This window comes from Chelonia mydas, chromosome 1 (assembly GCF_015237465.2).
Source record: "Chelonia mydas isolate rCheMyd1 chromosome 1, rCheMyd1.pri.v2, whole genome shotgun sequence".
NCBI lineage: Eukaryota > Metazoa > Chordata > Testudines > Cheloniidae > Chelonia > Chelonia mydas.
Genome location: NC_057849.1, coordinates 331,322,315 through 331,345,202, shown reverse-complemented (window position 1 = coordinate 331,345,202; position 22,888 = coordinate 331,322,315). Strand labels below are relative to the sequence as shown.

The window sequence follows — 22,888 nt, the reverse complement described above, 5'->3', positions numbered from 1 at the left end:
GGCGCCAAAGCCCTGGAAGCAGTGAAGGAGTGACTCGGCTGGAGAGCTGGGGACATCAGCGGACCACTAAAGGACTCAGAGTCTCGGGTCAGAGGGCCCTGGGGGCACTGCTCTGTAATAGGGCAGGGACAGATTGGAAACTACCCCAGAGACAGGGCTAAAGACATTACTGAGAGCACAGCAACAGGCCCTGTTAGACCTTTTACCCCGGAAGGGAGTGGTTTGTTTGTGCTTCCAGGCATATAGACTATGTGTGGCTTAGCCGGAGGGCTGAGTTCCCGAAGACCCACCTGACAAGGTTAACTGCCGATGGTGCGGGGAGGCACTGCAAGCAAAGAGGGTACAAGTCTGCACACATCTGATGGAGGTACTGATGAGAGGTGAGTGGCCCATCACAATGAGCCAACAGGGTGGGCCCAGAAGAATATGAGCAAATGCTGCAATACCTAGTTTGTTGTGAAGTAGCCTCTGTGGAGTGAGTTGAAAGCAGGGAGTAGTAGCTATATCTCTGGCTATGTGTGTAGCCTGGAAACCATCTGGATGATACAAGATGATCTGAACGTCCTTGAAAACTGGAGTAATAGCAATGGGATGAAATTTAATACTGCAGAGTGTGAGGTCATACACTTAGGGACTAACAACAATAATTTTGCTATAAGCTGGGGACTTATCAGTTGGAAGTGACAGAGGAGGAGAAACACCAGGATATATTGGTTGATCACAGGATGACTATGAGCCACCAATGTGATGTGGCTGTGAAAAAGGCTAATGCAGTCTTAGGATGCATCAGGCAAGGTATTTCCAGTAGAGACAGGGAAATGTTAGTACCTTTATACAAGGCATTGCTGAGACCTCATGTGGAATACTGTGTGCAATTCTGGTCTCCCATGGTTAAGAAAGATGAATTAAAACTGGAACAGGTGTGGAGAAAGGCTACTAGGATGATGAGAGGAATGGAAAACCTACCTTGTGAGATGAGACTCAAAGAGCTTGGCTTGTTTAGCCTAATCAAAAGAATGCTGAAGGGAGTTATGATAGCTCTCTATAAATACCTCAGAGGGATTAATACCAGAGAGGGAGAGGAGTTATTTAAGTTAAGCACCAATGTGGACACGAACAAATGGATATAAACTGGCCATCAACAAGTTTAGGCTTGAAATTAGATGAAAGTTTCTAACCATCAGAGGAGTGAAGTTCTGGAACAGCCTTCCAAGGGGAGCAGTGGGCGCAAAAACCTTAACTGGCTTCAAGACTGAGTTTAAGTTTATGGAAGGGATGAGGCTGCCTACAGTGGCTTAAAGCCAATCTGCAGCAGCTAGCAGAAAATGTCTCCAACAGTAGGTGGTGGGACACTAGATGAGGAGGGCTCTGAGTTACTACAGAGAATTCTTTCCCAGGCGTCTCACTGGTGGGTCTTGCACACATGCTCGGGGTCCAACTGATCACCATATTTGGGGTGGGGAAGGAATTTTCCCCCAGGTCAGATTGGCAGAGACCCTAGGGGTTTTCTGCCTTCCTCTGCAGCATGGGGCACAGGTCCCTTGCAGGTTTAAACTAGCGTAAATGGTGGATTCTCTGTAACAAAGTCTTTAAATCATGATTTGAGGACTTCAGTAACTCAGCCAGAGGTTATGGGCCTATTGCAGGAGTGGGTGGGTGAAGGTCTATGGCCTGCAATGTGCAGGAGGTCAGAGCAGATGATCATGATGGTCCCTTCTGACCTTTGAGTCTACGCATCTCTCTGAGCCTGGAGCAGGCTGTGTTCCTTTTCAGCTAATATTACTGTTCACCTTTCAGTTGTCTTATCTTTCTTTAAAAAAACAAGAGGCTAGATCTTCAGCTGGTTAAATCAATGTAGTTCTGCTGAAGCTCCTGGAGCGTCTTCAGATTGTACCAGATGAGGAGGGTATGGGCCTACAAGCTAAATGCAAACAAAAAGTATGTAGATTTTGTGTGTGTAGATTAGTGGTTCTCAAACTTTTGTATTGGTGACCCCTCTCACACAGCAAGCCTATGGGTGTGAACCCTCTTATATATTAAAAACACTTTTTAGCACTAGTATAAATGCTGGAGGAGTTTGGGGGTGGAGGCTGACAGCTTGCAACCCCACATGTAATAACCTCACAACCCCCCTGAGGGGTCACAACCCATGGTGAGCTGGAGCTGGTTCGCACCGGTTTGCTAGAACCGGTTGTTAAATTTAGAAGCCCTTTTAGAACCGGTTGTTCCACGAGGGACAACCGGTTCTAAAAGGGCTTCTAAATTTAACAACTGGCCAAAAGTGGCGCCTTAGGCACCGACTCCATGGGTGCTCCCACCACCGGCCCCAGCTCACCTCCGCTCCGCCTCCTCCCCTGAATGCGCCGCCCTGCTCTGCTTCTCCACCCCCTCAGGCTTCCCGCGAATCAGCTGTTTGCATGGGAAGCCGGGGCGGACTGAGAAGCAGGCAGAGGCAGAGCAGAGGTGACGGTGGCCTCGTGGGGTGAGGAGGGAACCGGTTGTTAAGATTTTGGCAGCTCATCACTGGTCACAACCCCCAGTTTGAGAACCCCTGGTGTAGCTGCATATATACGCATGCATACACATACAGCTGGGGATAACGGTGTATTTATTTCTACATTAATATTAGCTGTACATGGGTACCCTACATAAATGAAAAGAGTAAGTTACATAGCAACAGAGCATAATAGATGCGCCTGCTTGTTAAATGATGGGCCAGTCAAGATCCTGACATTACAGTGCACTCCCTCCCCTGCCCAACATCTTACAAATCGATGTAGTGTAAAACACAGGACAAAGAGGATCGATAACAGGTTGCAGTGCTCTTCATTACAGTGAATTAATTGATCGTGTCTAGCAGATGTTTTTCCTGACAGAAGCTGTATACGTCCAATGTTTCTCTCTCTCGTTTCTGTCCCACTGTTGTCATTGGGAATACAGCACACAGCCATAGTTCAGAACTCTGAGAAACCCTGCCTCTCACTTGAGGAATCCTGATAACTTGAGCAAAACACTTCAGTGGTGTTGCTCATGCTATTGGTGATGGACAGGGGATAAGACATCTTCTCCCATGAGGCTCATACTTTCCTTCCAGGTCAGTAGTTACTGTCCAATGGCTGTTTTGGTGGCTTGTGTGAACTGGATTTGGTGTTGCCAGTTCAGCTTCCAGGTGGCTGGTATTCCATTATAAAACCAACATCACAACTAACTGGCATTAACTAGCACCATTGTTCAGTCTCAGGCAGAAGAGGCAAAGGAGTGAATGGATGTGGAGAGTCAACTATAAACCCCTACAGGTGGCTCTCTTCCCTGTCGATATGAGGACTGGTGAAGCAGTGTGGGGAGGCTTTTGCATTGCTGCTGGCTACGCTATGCCCAATTTATGGCTAGACAGAGTTCGTTCTCCAGGGTGGTTGTTCCAACATTCTTCAGAAGCAGTAAAGCCACACTTCAAACTCAAAGGAAAGAGGAAAACTTTCAATAGAGACTTAAAGTTCATATTTTAAACTTATGCTCATAGAGATCTTTCCAGGTATAGACCTCCGAAACCTATTGGCATTGAGGCTGTTTTAAAATTCCACACAAGGAAAACAGATGTTCTGAGCCTTTCATTGATTGATTCGCAGCTATACTGGCAATGTCTGAAACATTGTAGAGTTGTATTTAATTTATGCCCCTTTCTCTTTACGCATAAGGGTAGGCAATCTGGTGTTTGGCTACAGCAGGGGATTAGGAGTCAGGACTCCAGGGTTCTATCCCTGACTTTTCTCATAATTTGACTTTAGGTAAATCACAGTGAATTTTTAAATTTTTCATTTTAGAGAATTAAACCATTTTTAAAAATCTCATAATCCTTCTCCAAATGGCATTTTTGTTCTCCGTATATCTCTGCATTTTACAAAGGAGGGTGAGTATTGTTATTCTCATTTTACAGGTGGGGGGAACAGGTGCAGAGAGGTCAAGTGATTTGCTCTGTCACCCAGCAGGCCAGTGGCAGAACTGAGAACCAAACCCAGGTCTCCTGAGTCCCAGTCAGCACTTGAGTCCTAAAACAGAAGTGCCAGAATGACAATCCAGTCCTTATGATAACTGTAAAGTAACCTTCACTTCAGTTATTGGAAGTACCAGAATGCCCTTCCGGCTCCTCAGAAATGTGCTGGAACAACATTCCGGAGCATTCCAGCGTGACTCGAGCCCTGCACTGCTCTAATGACTGCATTTCACTGCTGTGAGAAGGCAGTCCACACCTAGAGCAACCTTCTGCAGCAGGTCATGATATGACAAGCATGTCTGCCTCCATTTCCCCCTTCAGGTAACCCAATGAGCTCCACTTCAGGCTCTTGCTTAAACAATACCCCTCCTGGGGAACCAGTTCATCACCAAACATAGTGCGAATAGCCTATAGCAAAAGTCGCAAAGCAAAGTCCATATAACCTCTCACAATGCATGTAGTCCTTAAAACCCCACTCTTCCCAGCAGGAACCTCCTACAGCCTCACTCCTGGGAGTATCCCCTCACTATACTCTAATGTCTTCCACCACACCTAGGCTCCTTGTCCATACCTCCCCATTCCTCTGCCAGGACTGCCACTTCTCCCAGTCAGAGTGCAACCCTGTTCTTCCCAGCAGGAACCCATACAGCCTCATTGGTGGGAGACCGTTTTTACCAGGGGAGCATCCCTTACTCCCCCAGGTCCAGCTCTTTGGTGTTGAGAGGTCTGTGAGTAAGTCCCTCTGCTTTTCCCCTGCCTTCGGTCCTCTCTGGCCCTTGGCACCATCTCTCTGGCTTAGCCAGCTGGCAACTCCCTCAGCTGCTGCCCCTCCTGCCTTCAGCCCTCGCCAGCCATGGCTGTCTGGCCTGGGGAAGTTAGCGGGTAAACCCCTGTTGCTGCTCTCATTGCCTTCAGCCTTTCCCCAGGAAACACCTTCTGGGACCTCTTCCAGTTGCCTGGTCTCGCAGTTCTCACCTACCCCTGACTGACCCAGGGCAGCTTCTGTGCTCTCTGGCAACTCTGATTTACCATGTCTCCCTCCCTCTGAAATTCTCCCTGCTTCTTTTATAGCCCCCAGGTGCTGACCCATCCTCTTAACTGGCCAGATGGGAGCACCTGTTCTGGCACAGGGGAGTTCAATCTATTTCATTTACTGGGGCCACTCAGCCTGTGACAACTGCCTACGAAGTATAAAAGAGCCACAGTTCCTTCCCTGCTTGTGCGCCTATGTGGTTAATCTGTGCCACCCTTAACCACCCATTTACAAGGCACAGATTACTTATCCCACCTTTATTCAAGGGGAGGCATATTTGACACGCAGCTTCCGCTCCACCCCCATGCCCAAGCTAAGATGTGGGGAAGCCATGCGGGGGTGGCCTAACTCCCCCATACTCCCGTGTATGCCCATGTCAGGGCCAGGCATTTTAGAATCTAGGGATGGAAGTCACCGTGCCTGCCTTTATTGTTATGCATTTCCTGGCAGTTCCTTAGTATAAAGCAGGATAATGAAGCAGGATCAATGTCTCACCAAAGGCACAGTCTAATTGCAAGTTAAATAATTAATTCCCTAATTTTATTTTTATAGCCTGATTGGCATCAAGAAAGTGGTTTCCTTGATAGGGACTAGAATTTCATTTGGGAATTCTGTTGCAGTAGTTTGCCAGCTATGGAGACCTGCGTCCTTAGAGAATGTCTTAGTCTCTCTTGTCATTAAGGCCACAAATCTCTGAGGCTGAACAAAGCTAAACACCAGTATTCTTGTAAACCCAAATGTGTGGGTGCATGTCTCTTCCTGTTCCTTTTCTGATCTCGGAATGTGATCCCTAACCATGGCTGTGAGCAGAAAAAGGCCAGACATATGGCACAGTCAGTGAGAAAACTAGGCTCCGTAATAGTTCTTCAGCACCATAAAGCCGTTTTCATATTGTGCTCAGAGGGATCCCAGTAGAGGCCTGTAGCTCAGTGAATCCAGCCTTTGGGGCTCTGTGAAATAAATATTCCTCTTCCTCTTTTTCCTTTTCCTACCTCTACCTCCAACTAAAAATCGGCCACGTACAATCCATGTAACTAACAAAGCTGTGCCAATTCTTCACCATACTCATGCTGCAACCACATTCCCTGCCTTTCATCTGTTTGTGTCTTCAAATTTAACCCCTTCGTTCAGGGTTTTTCCCTTGTCTATTTTGGTACCACGCCCAGCGCAATGGGGCGCCAGCCCTGAATATGGCCTTTGGGCACCACCATTTGTACTACTCTGACTACTAATAAGAGGGAAATCCCTGTGTTTACCAGCACTCCGTTAGGGGCCAATCCTGGACGGTGCTGAGAGATGCTGAGCATCTTCAACTCCCATTTTGGAAGTCCCATCTCTGAGAAGTGCTCAGCACCTTGCAGGACCAGGTCCTAAAGGAGAGCAGGGCCCATATGAAGAAATAACCCGTGCCTCGAGGCAGACAAAATCAGGTAGTAGTGGGAATTCCTGTACCACTCTGTTCCTATGCTGTCGCCACGCACTGAAATAATGCTGAAAATGCACGAAGGGTCACTCATCATGGACTCTCTCTCTCTCTCTCTCACACTCACATACACACGACCCTAGTCTTCTCTCACCTTTGCATCTGTAAACTGGGAGTAAATCCATTAAAGTCCTTGGAGTTGCAGGGTTATAAAACTGGGGCAGGTGATCCCAGATTCAGGCCTCAGCCCAAATCTGTTGTTTAGGAATTCATTGGACCCTTATAGGAAAGGCCCTATAGAATATAATAGGGTGAAACCAATAAGTTTATGCAGAAATGTGAAGAAAGTCTCTAGAAATGACTCTAAAACACACACACAGAATTTTAAATACAAAAATGTTAAGCTTTTAACAGGATTTTGAATCACCCTACAGAATTCTATAATGGATATAATTCTCTATTCAATTTAATAGGATGGATTTAAAGAATGTGTAGAAAGTGTATCTCTTTTTTTAGGATTCTTAACCTACAAGGATGGCAACACCTACCCTCTGTTGTGTAAAATATATATATATGGTGTTGTGAGAACATGTACTACTCTGTTGGGGCCCATTCCACACTCCATAATAGTGGTATCTTTCCATTGACTTCAGTGGGCATTGGATCAGGCCCTAAATGATAGGGTCACTGCTTTACTGACCGTTACTTGTCTTCCCAGTTTTAATTATGCTAGTGCCACGTGTGGCTTGTCTGTAATGTTTTGTTGTAAAAGGAAAAACTTCTGGCTGAAGGGCCCACTGTCTAACTTGAATTTTTTATACTGAAAATGGCCATTAAGAGAAAAATGAAATAAAATAAACCCAGTAGTCGCTATTGGGCTGCTGCTGAAGAGAATTTGGCAGAGGCTGAAGGTGTCACTGTGACAAACAGCAGCATCTCTGCCAAAGCAAACTGTGTCTGATTATTTGGGATCTGGTCCCATATCCATTGAGTCAATGGAAAAATTCCACTGATTTCAATGGGTGTTGGAATTGGTGAAACATAAATGAAGACATTGTGCAGTGTGTACACACAATGCTTCATACCTGGCTCTGTGATGCCAAGTTATCTGAGGGTGATACTTCCTAACAAATAATGGCCAAGGGGCAGCAAAGGTTGTTTCTGATGGGGACGTGGCTAGCATTCTCTACCAGGCATGCACCCTGAACCTAGTGATTAGGAATTCACTGGATAACACCATTGTTATTTGCTGGGTGGGTGATCCATGCACATCGTTATCATTATATCCAAGTCATTAAATATCTGAGGATTATTATTATATATTATTATTAGGATAGCACCTAGGAACCCTAATCAAGATGCAGAGCCCCGTTGTGTTATGCACTGTACAGACATGTAACAAAGAAGACATTCCCTGCCGCAGAGAGCTCACCATCTAAATGACTGTCAGGATGTAACAGGTGGACAAAATAGTCAAACGGGCCACGGGTGGGTTGGGAGGATGAGGTAATGGTAAAAAGTACAGAATTAAGCAGAAAAGCAGGAATCACAGCTTGTCATTTGTCTAACCAGTGACAGATGGCAATGATCTGTACGCGGCATAGCAGAGGTAGATTTTTAAAGAGAGATGGAGAGGTAGCATTATGAAGGCTGGTTCAGTAATTAGGACACCAGATTAGGACTTGGGAGACCGGTGTTCTGCTCCACACTACCCTGCTTCACTACAGACTTTCTTTATGACTTTGCGCAAGTCACTTAACCTCTCTGTGCCTTAATTTCTGATCTGTAAAATGGGGATAATAGCACTGCCCTTCCTCCCAGGGGTATTGTGAGGATAAACACGTTACAAGATTATAAGATGCTCAGATACTACAGTGATGGGGGCTGTATAAGTACCTAAGAGAGAAGCTTTACAGATGGTTTGATGGTCTATATCAGTGTCTCTCAACCTTTCCAGACTTCTATACCCCTTTCAGGCATCTGATTTGTCTTGTGTACCCCCAAGTTTCACCTCACTTAAAAACCACTTGTTTACAAAATCAGACATAAAAATACAAAAGTGTCACATCACACTGCTTTTGAAAAATGGTTTGTTTTCTTGTTTTTTACCATGTAATTATAAAATGAATAGATTGGAATATAAATATTGTACACATTTCAGTGTATAGTATATAGAGCAGTATAAAGAAGTAATTGTATGCAATTTTGGTTTGTATTGCTTCACTACTGTGTTTTATGTAGCCTATTGTAAAACTAGGCAAATATCTAGATGAGTTGATGTATCCTCTGGAAGACCTCTGCGTACCCCTGGTTGAGAACCACTGGTCTATATTGGCAACAAAGCCTATGGACTGGAGCCACTTCTCAAAGCTAGGGCAGTTTTTTGACCTAGTTTACATGAGAACTGGCTAATTATAGAGCTCTCTCCATGTTATCTGGGTCAAAATATTTCTTCCAATGTTTTCCTGTGAACCAGTTGTTTCTAAATACTGATAAAGACAATCTATCTGTGTCCTCCTGTCTACTTCTAGAGCAGCTCAAGGCCCCTTGGACTAAACATTTATTGGCATGTCAGGGGGTGTGAATATCGGGAAGATATCAAAGATGCTGCCTGACCCACTTGCAGAAAGGAGAAGTGGCTAACGAGGGGGAAAGATTATGACTGCATGAGCAATAGCTGTATCTGCTACTCAATCATGTAAATGCTAATGTATTTTATTGAATAGAAATCCTGAGTCAGCAGAGTGCTTTTGCACATTCTCATCTTCAAGTCAATGGTACTTAAGCATGTGCTTAATGTTAAATACATGCTAAAGGACTGTACTGAACAGGATCTCAGTACTCCAGAAAGGGGATGGATGGGGCAGTGCCGTAGGCCTAGGCCAGCGTTTTTAAACCTGCTTCTTAAGAATAGGCTCTACGTAAAAAGTGGATCTGATTTTTTAGAAATTCTGAGTCTGTACAGCTGCCATTGGCATTGCCTGGAGTGCTGTGCTCATTTCGGGGCATAAAAGCTGTAAACCAACTGGAGCCAGCTCAGAGAAGCCCAGCAGAAGGGGACGGAGAGACTGACATAGGGGGAGAGACAGAAATAACCAAGGATGCAGCTCAGCCTTCAACTGAGTAGAACTTACTCATATAAGTAACCCCATTGACTTCAATGATTGTATTTGTGTGCCCAAGAACTACTCCATGTGAAAAACATCTCCCGGATCAGGCCCTAAATCTGTATGTTGTGGCTAAGGGTGGATATGCTGCTCATTCACAAACAGGGGAGAGTGTAAACACAAAGTGGGAGGAGGAAATATTTACTGCACAAGAGGCTATAATTAGGAGTAATGGGATGAAATTAAGGAAAGAAGGCTGGATCCTGAGAGGAACTGAGCATCTGCATCTCCCCTTCCAGGCCCTGAATAGCAGGAAAAACATATAAAACCTATCAGAGCTTGTCCACATAGGGAGTTGTCCACAGCAAGGCAGTGTGCGAATCTGCAGAGCGCCAGCCTGCCGCACGGTAACTGCCCGTGTGGACCCTGCTGCCACACACTAGAAGTTCTGTAGTTTGAAACGGGAGTACGGTATGTCAAAGTGTGCTACGGAACCTCTGGTGGGTCCACATGGCCAGTTAGTGTATGGAGGGCTTGTGTGCTATAGAGTCACACCCAGCATGCTGTGTGCTAGCTCTCCACGTAGACAAGCCCCAAGTAACAGGTGAAATAGTCTCCTGTTGGGAAATGTTGGAAGCCTCATCCCTGGATACATTAAAACTAGACTGCACAGAGCACTACACAGTACATTGCAGGGAACGATCCTGACCTGGCAGGCAAATGGTGGACTGGGGTGACCCAATGAGTCTTTTCCCCTTCTCTGATTTCTGTGATCCTTTGGGATATCACATCCTTGTGCACAAAGGGGGTGAAAGTGTTTTCTCCCTTTCAGTCCGGAGGGATCACTAGGGTGTTTGACTAGGTCGAAATCTCCACTAATCCCTCTGACTTTGTTCTTTCCTCCAAGAGGCTTTTTTAATGCACAGCTAATCCCTATTTCACATGTAAATATAGATAGCTCCTGGGTCTCTAAAGATTATGGATGCCCCTTTTGGCAAACTGTATCTTTTAATAGCACAGGGTACACTTAATTGGATTAAGCTCAGCAAAAATATTTATGAAACAGGTAACACAAATTCATGCACCCTGCAAAGGGAAGGAAAAAACAGCATTCTTGGGGTGAATTGTGTTACAATAACAGTGTGGCAGGTAAGATGGCAGCTTACTCTGGCTCCTTGCCCTATGTGGTCAGAAGGTAAGATGAGCAAAGCAGCCTGCTGAGAATAGAGAGGCTCTTTTCACTATAAATCCTTATAGATTTGGTAACATTTATGGCTTCTGGACTTGATTCACCCTGTATGTCTAGATCAAGGTTTCTCAACTTTGAGGGTCATGACCCCAGTGGTGTCAAGGGGTCGTGACCTTCCACCCCTCTTCATATTGTTAAATGGGGGCAGGATCCTGGCTAGATCCCAGCTGGATGGAAAGTGATTCTTGGTTGGTCTCATTATGGAAAAGTTTGCGAACCGCTGATCTAGATATTTACCTGGCTTCTTTCAATGTAGCATGTGAAGCTGTATCTTAGAGGGAATCCACCAATGAGGGAGGGCAGAGATTGTCCAACATATTAATAAATGGTCTGGAAAAAGGGGTAAACACAGTGAGGTGGCAAAGATTGCAGATACAAAATTATTCAAGTTAGTTAAGTCCAAAGCAGACTGTGAAGAGCTACAAAGGGATCCCACAAAACTGGGTGACTGGGCAGCAACATGGCAGATGATATTCAATGTTGATAAATGTAAAGTAATGCACACTGGAAAATATAATCCTAACTATACATACAAAATGAAAGCATCTAAATTAGCTGTTAGCACTCAAGAAAGATCTTGGAGTCACTGTGGGTAGGTTTCAGAGTAACAGCCATGTTAGTCTGTATTCGCAAAAAGAAAAGGAGTACTTGTGGCACATTAGAGACTAACCAATTTATTTGAGCATAAGCTTTCGTGAGCTACAGCTCACTTCATCGGATGCATACTGTGGAAAGTGTAGAAGATCTTTTTATACACACAAAGCATGAAAAAATACCTCCTCCCACCCCACTCTCCTGCTGGTAATAGCTTATCTAAAGTGATCACTCTCCTTAAAATGTGTATGATAATCAAGTTGGGCCATTTCCAGCACAAATCCAGGGTTTAACAAGAACGTCTGGGGGGGGGGTAGGAAAAAACAAGGGGAAATAGTGCTGAGCACCCACCAATTTTTCTTTGTGGGTGCTCCAGCCTATGGGTGCTCGGTCGGGAGCACCCACGGAGTCAGCGCCTATGACACAAATGATTAGGGGTATGGAACAGCTTCCATATGAGGAGAGATTAAAAAGACTGGGAGTGTTCAGTTTGGAAAAGGGACGACTGGAGGGGGCTATGGGAGAGGTCTACAAGATCATGACTGGTGCGGAGAAAGTGAATAGGGAAGTGTTATTTACCCCTTCTCATAACCCACAAATCAGGGATCACCCAATGAAACTAATAGGCAGCAGGTTTAAAAGAAACATAAGGAAGTACTTCTTCGCACAACAGATGGTCAACCTGTAGCACTCGCTGCCAGGGGATGCTGTGAAGGCCAAAAGTATAACTGGGTTCAGGAAATGAATTAGAGAAGTTCATGGAGGATAGGTCCATCAGTGTCTATTACCAAGATGGTCAGGGATGTAACTCCATGCTCCGGGTGTCCCTAAACCTCTGACTGCCAGAAGTTGGGACTGGACAACAGGGGATGGGTCACTCAATAACTTGCCCTGTTCTGTTCATTCCCTCTGAGGCATCTGGCACCGGCCGCTATCAGAATACATGACACTGGGCTAGTTGGACCATTGGGCTGATCCAACATGGCCATTCTTATGATCTGATATTCTCACCACTGCCCTCCCTAGGGGTTCCACCAAGCCAGCCACTTGTAGACACAAGATCACAGGAGCCCATTTGACAGACTGTACAGGGGGCATGCTGAATCAGTGCACCCTCTGAGTCTGCTGGCCAAGCCCCGCTCCCTGGACAAAGCACTTGTCGAGTGGCACTATCTAGCTGTGGGCCTCCCAGTGCAGCAGGGATTATGGTTGCCTTGTGCCACATTGACTAGCTGTGACAGGGTAGTCTGCCTCTTAAGGGCAGTACTGCCTACTGGTCAGTCCCTATCATATGGTGTGGCCCTTTAAGAGACTAGGGGGTGGTCTGATACACAAAGCCTGAGGAGATATGGGGAGAGAGTAAAGGGGTCCCAGGAAGAAGTAGCATTTAGAAGGAATCTTGTTACTGTATCTTTAGGACTTGGAGAATTGCAGAGAGCGTAGGGGTAGGTCTCCCTCTTACCCAGCCAATAAGGAATGAGGTGGGAGAAGGGCCCAACATAAATGCTGGCTCCCTCCTTCACAGCAGGGCAGATGCCTGGAACTGCTGCAGGAAGTAAGAAGGCTCCTGCAGGGTCCGGAGTTAGCAGGGAGAAGACAGTGGCAGGACTGCTAAAGGGGAGGGTCTGCATGCTGAACCCCCCCTTGCCTGAGAGTGGAAGGACTGATTGGGAAAAGGGCCAGCTGGGGGAGAAGCTGCTTGAGGCTCTACATCTAGCCCAAATTACAACTGCTGCCCCAAGGAGGAGAGCGAGGAGGCTCCTGTCTTAAGGAGCGGGACAGAGGGATTGTCTGACTTACAACCCAGCCCTTGGAGAAGTGGTGGAATCTCCTGGACAGAGGAGGAAACTGACTAGGACTCTTACATAGGCACAGAGCAGCTAAATAAGTGAGTTACTCTCTCCAGAATGAGTGAATAAACCAGACTTGCAAGGAGAGGTTGAACTAATCTGGTTTGGATAATTGAAAAGACCCAAGGGGCGTTGAGTGCAGTGTGCCTGCAGGGCCATGACAGGCCACAAGGGGGCATGCTGGAGAGGCACGTCCTATAATGCTATCCTCCATGCCGACATTCCTCCACCAGGGTGTGCAACAGCAGATGCTGGAGCTGACTCTCAGCGAACTGAGCCTCCTGTTTTAATTCTTTGCTCTTCCTCTCTCCCGAGTAAGTTTCAAGACATCACACTATTAAAACTCAGCCTTTTTAAAGAGGGTGCATCATGGACCGGAGTATTTTATCCAGTGTGGACGTTGAGCTCTAGATTTCAGAACAAAGCCTGAGGTACAGATTGCGCCACAAGGCTCCGTTCTCTGCTGCTCTGAGATGCTCCCACGTGCATCCACCGGGCAGTGTTTTATGCCCCATTAGTGCTCTGCGCTAGCACCACTGGCGTCAGAGATTGCGCACAAGGGTTTCTTTTTGCCAGTACATAGGGTCCATCAAAGAAGGCGTATGCTTGTCAGAGAGATTCTTATAACATCCTTAAATATGTTGCCTTATAATATACAGATATGACTTCACTAACCCTCCGTTGAGAACAAGGTAAAATTCAGTGTAGAGTGAAATAAATGAAGAGCGTGGAGTGAATAAGCCTACTTTTTTGGCTGCACTGCCCCAGTTGCTATTAATCTGTCATTGAAATTTAATGTTGCAGACCTTACACACTGGTGCTTTTCCAAGAAACCAACCAGAATCAGTCTTCCATTTAGAATTTTTTTTTCCGTAACCCTACAGTGGGTTTTCAGTAGATACTGGGAGATATTTTCATATTGAAACACAATCTTAATACCTGAAATTCAAGCCAAATGTGCCACCCATAAAAAGAAGGGATGGAAATGATAACTGACCTGGAGGAGGGACCGGTTCAGCTCCTGGAGGTAAATCCCAGAAAAGTAACAAGGTGTCAGTCTATGGCGTAAAAGAGAAATAGGCACATTGCCAAATATAAAGACTATAAATGTGAGACGCTTTAAAAGCAAACATAGCTGAATGTGAGATGCCGTAATATCTAGCTATAAACTGCACAGGAAGGACAGATGAGGTCAGGGAGGTGGGGGACTAGGTCTAAAAGATTCCATAGACTCTAGTGCAATAGCACTTTTGGACAGAGCGGATCACTGTCGCACACACACATGCAGAGCCCTGATAGAGCTGCCTGTCTGGTTCCCACTGTGGACTTTAAACCTCTTGAGCCTGTACTATCCCTGGCTAGGGCTGTAGGCTCACACTCTGGGTGCAGATCCTCTGTTTAGCACCCTCACCTGGGAGCTCGGAACCCACAGTCTGCCTGCCTAGCTCCTGGGATTAGTGCCGATCCCTCAGACTCCCCCATAGATTTAGGACATCCTGTCCCAGAACTATAGGCATGTGGATACTCTGGGTTTACAGTTTGCCTCCTCAGGGGCACATGATCGGAAAGGCAACAGACAGGAAGACTTGGCACAGGATTCTAAAACAACATTGCTCTTTAATTAATAGCATAGAAGTATATACACGTTGTCAAGGTTCCTCCCCCACTCTGAACTCTAGGGTACAGATGTGGGGACCTGCATGAAAAACCTCCTAAGCTTATCTTTACCAGCTTAGGTCAAAACTTCCCCAAGGTACAAAATATTCCACCCTTTTGTCCTTGGATTGGCTGCTACCACCACCAAACAAATACTGGTTACTGGGGAAGAGCTGTTTGGACACGTCTTTCCCCCCAAAATACTTCCCAAAACCTTGCACCCCACTTCCTGGACAAGGTTTGGTAAAAAGCCTCACCAATTTGCCTAGGTGACTACAGACCCAGACCCTTGGATCTTAAGAACGATGAACAATCCTCCCAACACTTGCACCCCCCCCTTTCCAGGGAAATGTTGGATAAAAAGCCTCACCAATTTGCATAGGTGACCACAGACCCAAACCCTTGGATCTGAGAACAATGAAAAAGCATTCAGTTTTCTTACAAAAAGACTTTTAATAGAAATAGAAGTAAATAGAAATAAAAAAAAAATCCCCCCTGTAAAATCAGGATGGTAAATAACTTTCAGGGTAATTAGATTCAAAACATAGAGAATCCCTCTAGGCAAAAACCTTAAGTTACAAAAAAGATACACAGACAGAAATAGTTATTCTATTCAGCACAATTCTTTTCTCAGCCATTTAAAGAAATCATAATCTAACACGTACCTAGCTAGATTACTTACTAAAAGTTCTAAGGCTTTATTCCTGGTCTATCCCCGGCAAAGACAGAATATAGACAGACACACATACCCTTTGTTTCTCTCCCTCCTCCCAGCTTTTGAAAGTATCTTGTCTCCTCATTGGTCATTTTGGTCAGGTGCCAGCGAGGTTACCTTTAGCTTCTTAACCCTTTACAGGTGAGAGGAGATTTCCTCTGGCCAGGAGGGATTTTAAAGGGGTTTACCCTTCCCTTTATATTTATGACACACGTAGACAAAATAATAAACCCAAGAGAATCTTAAGGGGTGACTTATTACAGTCTGTAAGTATCTACACAAGGAGCAAATAATGAATAATGGCCTCTTCAATCTAGCAGAGAAAGGCATATGGCTGGAAGTTGAAGCTAGACACATTCAGTCTGGAAATAGGGCATACATTTTAAAAGGTGAGAGTAATTAACTATTGGAACAAAGCCTCTCGCAGCCCGCCAGGGGCTTACCCTGAACAAGCCGCAAACAAAATTTGGGAACCCCTGCTCTAATAGAATCATAGAAGGGACCTTGAGAGATCATCTAGTCCTGTCCCCTGCACTTTTATCAGGGTACATTTAAGAGTGCACAGTACTGAGGGACATCAAAGAGGCAAACCCCTCCTTAAAACTCTTTTGCCATGAAGCCTACAAAAAACTTTGCAGTTTGCAGGTGATGCAAGAATTGGGCGGGTGATAAATAATGAAGAGGACAGGTCACTGATTCAGAGCAATTAGGATTGCTTGGTAAACTGGGTGCAAAAGCAAACAATTATGTTTTAATATGGCTAAATGTAAAAATATATATCTAGCAACCAAGAATGTAGGCCATACTTACATGATGGGGGACTCTATCCTGGGAAGCAGTGACTCAGAAAAAGATATAGGGGTCATGGTGGATAATCAGCTGAACACGAGCTCCCAATGTGGTGCTTTGGCCAAAAGAGCTAATGTAGTACTGGCATGCATAAACAGAGGAATCTCAGGTTATTTTATCTCTATATTTGGCACTGGTGTGACCACTACTGGAATACTGTGTCCACTTCTAGTACCCACAATTCAGGAAGGTTGGTGAAATATTGGAGAGGGTTCAGAGAAGAGCCAAGAGAATGATTAAAGGATTAGAAAACCTACCTTACAGTGGTAGACTGAAGGAACTCAATCTATTTATCTTAACCAAGAGAATCTTAAGGGGTGACTTATTACAGTCTGTAAGTATCTACACAAGGAGCAAATAATGAATAATGGCCTCTTCAATCTAGCAGAGAAAGGCATATGGCTGGAAGTTGAAGCTAGACACATTCAGTCTGGAAATAGGGCATACATTTTAAAAGGTGAGAGTAATTAACTATTGGAACAATTTACCAAGGGTCATTGTGGATTCTCCATCACTGACAATTTTCAAATCAAGTTTGGATGTTTTTTTTTTTTTTTACAAGATCTGCTCAAGGAATTATTTTGGTGCAGTTCTCTGGCCTGTGTTATACAGAAGGTCAGACTAGATAATCACAATCATCCCTTCTGGCCTTGTAGTCTGTCATCTTGGCAATGGTTAGTCTGCTTGTGTATAGAGATCATAGCCTGTCATGCTGACCAATTTGTCTCATTGTTTCTTTGTACTCCCGTGTTGTCTGTCTCCATTTGTTGTCTCTTGTCTCATACTTATTAGATTTTAAGCTCTTTGGGCAGGGTCTGCCCTTTTATTCTGTGTTTATACAGCACCTAGCGCAGCACTGCCCTAGTTCATGACTGGGCTCCTACATGCTATGACTATACAAATAATAAATAATAAGTGAATCCATTAAAGCAGTAATAATGGGTGAGTTCTGTTATCTACCTATGTCATGTCAAGAACAAGTTTTAAAAAGATATTTCTCGACACCTTTATTGTTTGCTTCTTGGAAAAGCTAGTTCTAGAGCACACAAGAGGAGCGATGTAGGAGACTACAGGGCTGCCCAGGTGTTCCTGAGGGCAGAATTGTGTGTGCAGATTTTGTATTACAGGTGATTAATGTATGAGCCAGAAAGAACTCAGATTAATTTTTACATACAAGAATGGGTTGTCTTTCACTTGAAAACTGATAAATTCTGTGATAGATGCTTCAGAGAGAGGATGCTTTAGGAAACTAGTTAAGTTTTCGCAAAAAGAAAAGGAGTACTTGTGGCACCTTAGAGACGAACCAATTTATTTGAGCATAAGCTTTCGTGAGCTACAGCTCACTTCATGAAAGCTTATGCTCAAATAAATTGGTTAGTCTCTAAGAGGCCACAAGTACTCCTTTTCTTTTTGCGAATACAGACTAACATGGCTGTTACTCTGAAACCTGTAGTTAAGTTTTGTATCCCTACAGGTGACCTTTGTAAGTCCTCCACCAGTCTGGCTCTCCACACATGTGGTGGGGCAGGTCAGGGTGAGGGAAATGCATTGGCTCCACCTGTCCTAGAAAGCTTTTGCAGAAAAGTTAATGAGGCATCTGGCCCTGTCCCCTTCCACAGGGGTCTCTGCAGGACGGGCAGGGGCTAGCCCATTGATCTCAGGCAACCAGTGACTTTCCACCTGCCTTCAGAATGAGCACTGAAAATCACCTTTCTATGATTTTTAATTCATTTTCTCTACTCGAGAAATTATTTTTGCCACTGCCTAAAGGTGGGCTAACACTGAGACAATGTGACTCAATTATCCTAGGAGAAATGTTACAAGACCAACATGTGTTGGCTGCCACCAAACCTGCTCTGTATAATTTTGCTGATCTCATTTTTTGCTTCATATCAGATCTGAGGATGTGAGACACAATTATAGGGTTGAAATGTCCTCTTCCATTTCTTATTCCTGTCTCAGATATCTAATTCAGACTGTAAATGAATTTTCCATGCATGATATAAGCCATGAGATGGTTTCAATCCATTACCTTTAAGTTATTTATATATTTGGCTTGCTCTACAGGAAGATTTCAATAAGGAGGTGAGGAAGCACTGGCCTATTTTCTTGAAAATAATATGAAAAGGGGAGAAATGGACATTGAATATATTCCATAGTCTTGAAATTGCAACAAACTGATGTCTCTTGAAGCTCAGGAGATAATGGTGACTTATTCTCCATTATATCATTTAGAAGACAAATATTAAATAATAAGTGAATCCATTAAAGCAGTAATAATGGGTGAGTTCTGTTATCTACCTATGTCATGTCAAGAACAAGTTTTAAAAAGATATTTCTCGACACCTTTATTGTTTGCTTCTTGGAAAAGCTAGTTCTAGAGCACACAAGAGGAGCGATGTAGGAGACTACAGGGCTGCCCAGGTGTTCCTGAGGGCAGAATTGTGTGTGCAGATTTTGTATTACAGGTGATTAATGACTGCAGACTGCTGCGCTGGGCATCACAAAATGGGGAAGAGATGGCCAGCCCTCTGTAGAGATAGAGGTGGTTAGGGACTATTTAGAAAAGCTGGACGTGCACAAGTCCATGGGGCCGGACGAATTGCATCCGAGAGTGCTGAAGGAATTGGCGGCTGTGATTGCAGAGCCCTTGGCCATTATCTTTGAAAACTCGTGGCGAACGGGGGAAGTCCCGGATGACTGGAAAAAGGCTAATGTAGTGCCCATCTTTAAAAAAGGGAAGAAGGAGGATCCTGGGAACTACAGGCCAGTCAGCCTCACCTCAGTCCCTGGAAAAATCATGGAGCAGGTCCTCAAAGAATCAATCCTGAAGCACTTAGAGGAGAGGAAAGTGATCAGGAACAGTCAGCATGGATTCACCAAGGGAAGGTCATGCCTGACTAATCTAATCGCCTTTTATGATGAGATTACTGGTTCTGTGGATGAAGGGAAAGCAGTGGATGTATTGTTTCTTGACTTTAGCAAAGCTTTTGACACGGTCTCCCACAGCATTCTTGTCAGCAAGTTAAGGAAGTATGGGCTGGATGAATGCACTATAAGGTGGGTAGAAAGCTGGCTAGATTGTCGGGCTCAACGGGTAGTGATCAATGGCTCCATGTCTAGTTGGCAGCCGGTGTCAAGTGGAGTGCCCCAGGGGTCGGTCCTGGGGCCGGTTTTGTTCAATATCTTCATAAATGATCTGGAGGATGGTGTGGATTGCACTCTCAGCAAATTTGCGGATGATACTAAACTGGGAGGAGTGGTAGATACGCTGGAGGGGAGGGATAGGATACAGAAGGACCTAGACAAATTGGAGGATTGGGCCAAAAGAAATCTGATGAGATTCAATAAGGATAAGTGCAGGGTCCTGCACTTAGGACGGAAGAACCCAATGCACCGCTACAGACTAGGGACCGAATGGCTAGGCAGCAGTTCTGCGGAAAAGGACCTAGGGGTGACAGTGGACGAGAAGCTGGATATGAGTCAGCAGTGTGCCCTTGTTGCCAAGAAGGCCAATGGCATTTTGGGATGTATAAGTAGGGGCATAGCGAGCAGATCGAGGGACGTGATCGTTCCCCTCTATTCGACACTGGTGAGGCCTCATCTGGAGTACTGTGTCCAGTTTTGGGCCCCACACTACAAGAAGGATGTGGATAAATTGGAAAGAGTCCAGCGAAGGGCAACAAAAATGATTAGGGGTCTAGAGCACATGACTTATGAAGAGAGGCTGAGGGAGCTGGGATTGTTTAGTCTGCAGAAGAGAAGAATGAGGGGGGATTTGATAGCTGCTTTCAACTACCTGAAAGGGGGTTCCAAAGAGGATGGCTCTAGACTGTTCTCAATGGTAGCAGATGACAGAACGAGGAGTAATGGTCTCAAGTTGCAATGGGGGAGGTTTAGATTGGATATTAGGAAAAACTTTTTCACTAAGAGGGTGGTGAAACACTGGAATGCGTTACCTAGGGAGGTGGTAGAATCTCCTTCCTTACAGGTTTTTAAGGTCAGGCTTGACAAAGCCCTGGCTGGGATGATTTAACTGGGACTTGGTCCTGCTTTGAGCAGGGGGTTGGACTAGATGACCTTCTGGGGTCCCTTCCAACCCTGATATTCTATGATTCTATGATTCTATTTTCCTGAATCCATAGTTTCTAATGCATTGTTGATGTTTTGTTTGAAACCTCAAGTATCACAAAGATATTTATTCTAAAGCAAATCAAACTGTTACTTTCAGCTTTGTGTAAAATACTAAAAACTTTAATAACGTTAAATAGAATGGGATTATTGTCCAAAGATTTCAGGAGATTCCCAGTAACAGTAGCAGAGATATTAAACCTCAGTGCTGCTTGTTTTTCTGTAAGTAACCAGGAAGGAAAGTTGCAACTCTTTTCTTTGTGAAACAATTGTGCATCTGGGCACTGATCTAATCTACGTCTGTGCCAGCACGGATCTCCATCCTTAGAGGTCTTTAAGGCCCGGCTTGACAAAGCCTTGGCTGGGATGATTTAGTTGGTATTGGTCCTGCTTTGAGCAGGGGATTGGACTAGATGACCTCCTGAGGTCTCTTCTAACCCTAATATTCTATGATTCTATGCCTTGGGAATCTGGGAGCCACAACAAGCCACTTGATCCCTTCCCTTTTCTCCTTCACCAAGTGGAAAGTTGGTGCAGTGGAGAATCATGGAAAGCAGTGGTGCAGGATTACCCACAATGCTCTGCCAGTGTGCCTGGAGGAATCACCTTTAGGGCAGCCTGGACTAGTGTGGGTGGTGTGGGCTGTAATTCGTGGAAGCTGAGTGCCATTCCTCCTGCAAGTACCTTTTCTATGCCATCATTAATCTGATTCCCTGTCACTGATCATAGTCCACAAGATGTGAGTTAAAATGAAATGAAATAACCACTAAAAATAAACCTGTCACTTACATGGGTCTACAAGATGTGCCCACACCAAAATAGAGTGATCCTGTGATCTTGTTACTGTGACCCTGATCTTTCCTGACCCTATTGTTTTATTCACTGGGGAAGGGTTTCAAAGGGCTCAGGGGTCAGATTTTCAATTGCTCAGCACCCACGACTGAGGCCTGATTTTCAAAAGAGTTCGGCTCTCATTTAGGCACCTATGTAAGGGCCAGATTTCCAAAAGTGCTCCGTAGCCAACTGCTCACATTTTGATACTGCTGGTCAGATTACCAAATAAGCTCAGCAGTGAATGGCCACTTATTTGGGTTCCTAGGCAGGAAATGAGCACTTTTGGAAATCTGGCCCGTAGGGTCATGCCTCAATTAGAATGTAAAGGGAAGATTTTCAAAAATACCTAAAGGATTGAGGAGCATAAGTCACCGACTTTCACTGGGGCTCGTCCTCTTTTATCGCTTGTGTGCTTTGCAAATCTCCTTCTAAGTTGTTTGGGGAAAGGAAAGTGGGTGGGATTTTCAATGACCCGGGAGCACAATTTCAATGGGACTTGTGCTTCTGAATCTCTTATGTGCTTTTGAAAATCCCACCCCAGTATCCTTCTGTTTGCGCCGTACACTGCCTAGCACACTTGTGCATGCAATATGGAAAATAAATGAGAACAGTGTGATGGGAATTATGCATGATATGTTGTAGATTATAACAGAAATGACAAAATACTGGATTCTTGATTAACGATCCTGGTTAAGTGGAGGAGCAAATGTTATGATGAAACTGAGACTCTTTGTAATTATTTGCAGACAGATTACCACTATGAATACACAGAATGTGACAGCAGTGGATCCAGGTGGAGGGTGGCTGTCCCAAATCCATCAGCGGAGTGCTCTGGATTACCTGACCCCATGAAAGGAAAAGAATGCAGTACGTTTGCACTTTTCATTTTACAGATCTTTATTAGTAATGTTACTGCATTGGCATAAACTATTGGCACTGGTTAATTATCAGTTAGAGACGCAATGTGGGCTATTGGATAGTGCACTGGACTGGGATTCAAGAGATGGGTGTTATTTCTAGCAGGGTGGATTTGATTTAAATCACTAGTCAGGAAGACTCGATTTAGTCATGGTTTTCTACATAAAAGTGCATTCTTGTTGGTTGTTATAACCTTAATACATATTCTTCACAACTCAGAGATAGATGTAGGTTTCATTTTTACAAGGTACACACTATACATTTATAAAGTGATTTATTTTCAAAAATTTTTTGATTAGTTTTACAGCTAATGAATGATTGTTTGGTTATTTCATTTACCAAAGGTAACTGAAGCAGATATTTATGAAGTCACTGGGAGGTGGACTATCTCCAATTCAACAGGTTAATCATTAATATTTGGAGGATTTTCTTGCCATGCTGTATTAGGAGGAGAACATCACCAGACATTTAAATTGTTTTATTTAACTAAAACAACAATGTTAAGTATTCTGGATTTTTTTCTTCAACAGCAAACCTA

General features: G+C 44.5%; 1 protein-coding gene across 1 annotated transcript in view; it reads left to right on the top strand.

The window, feature by feature from the left end:
- ELAPOR2 (endosome-lysosome associated apoptosis and autophagy regulator family member 2) overlaps positions 1–22,888 on the top strand; it is a 141,721-nt gene that overhangs the window by 43,817 nt on the left and 75,016 nt on the right. Inside the window, exon 2 of the mRNA XM_037889266.2 lies at positions 22,179–22,299. Within this exon, the coding sequence (XP_037745194.1) occupies positions 22,179–22,299 (121 nt within the window). The remainder of the gene's footprint in view (positions 1–22,178; positions 22,300–22,888) is intronic.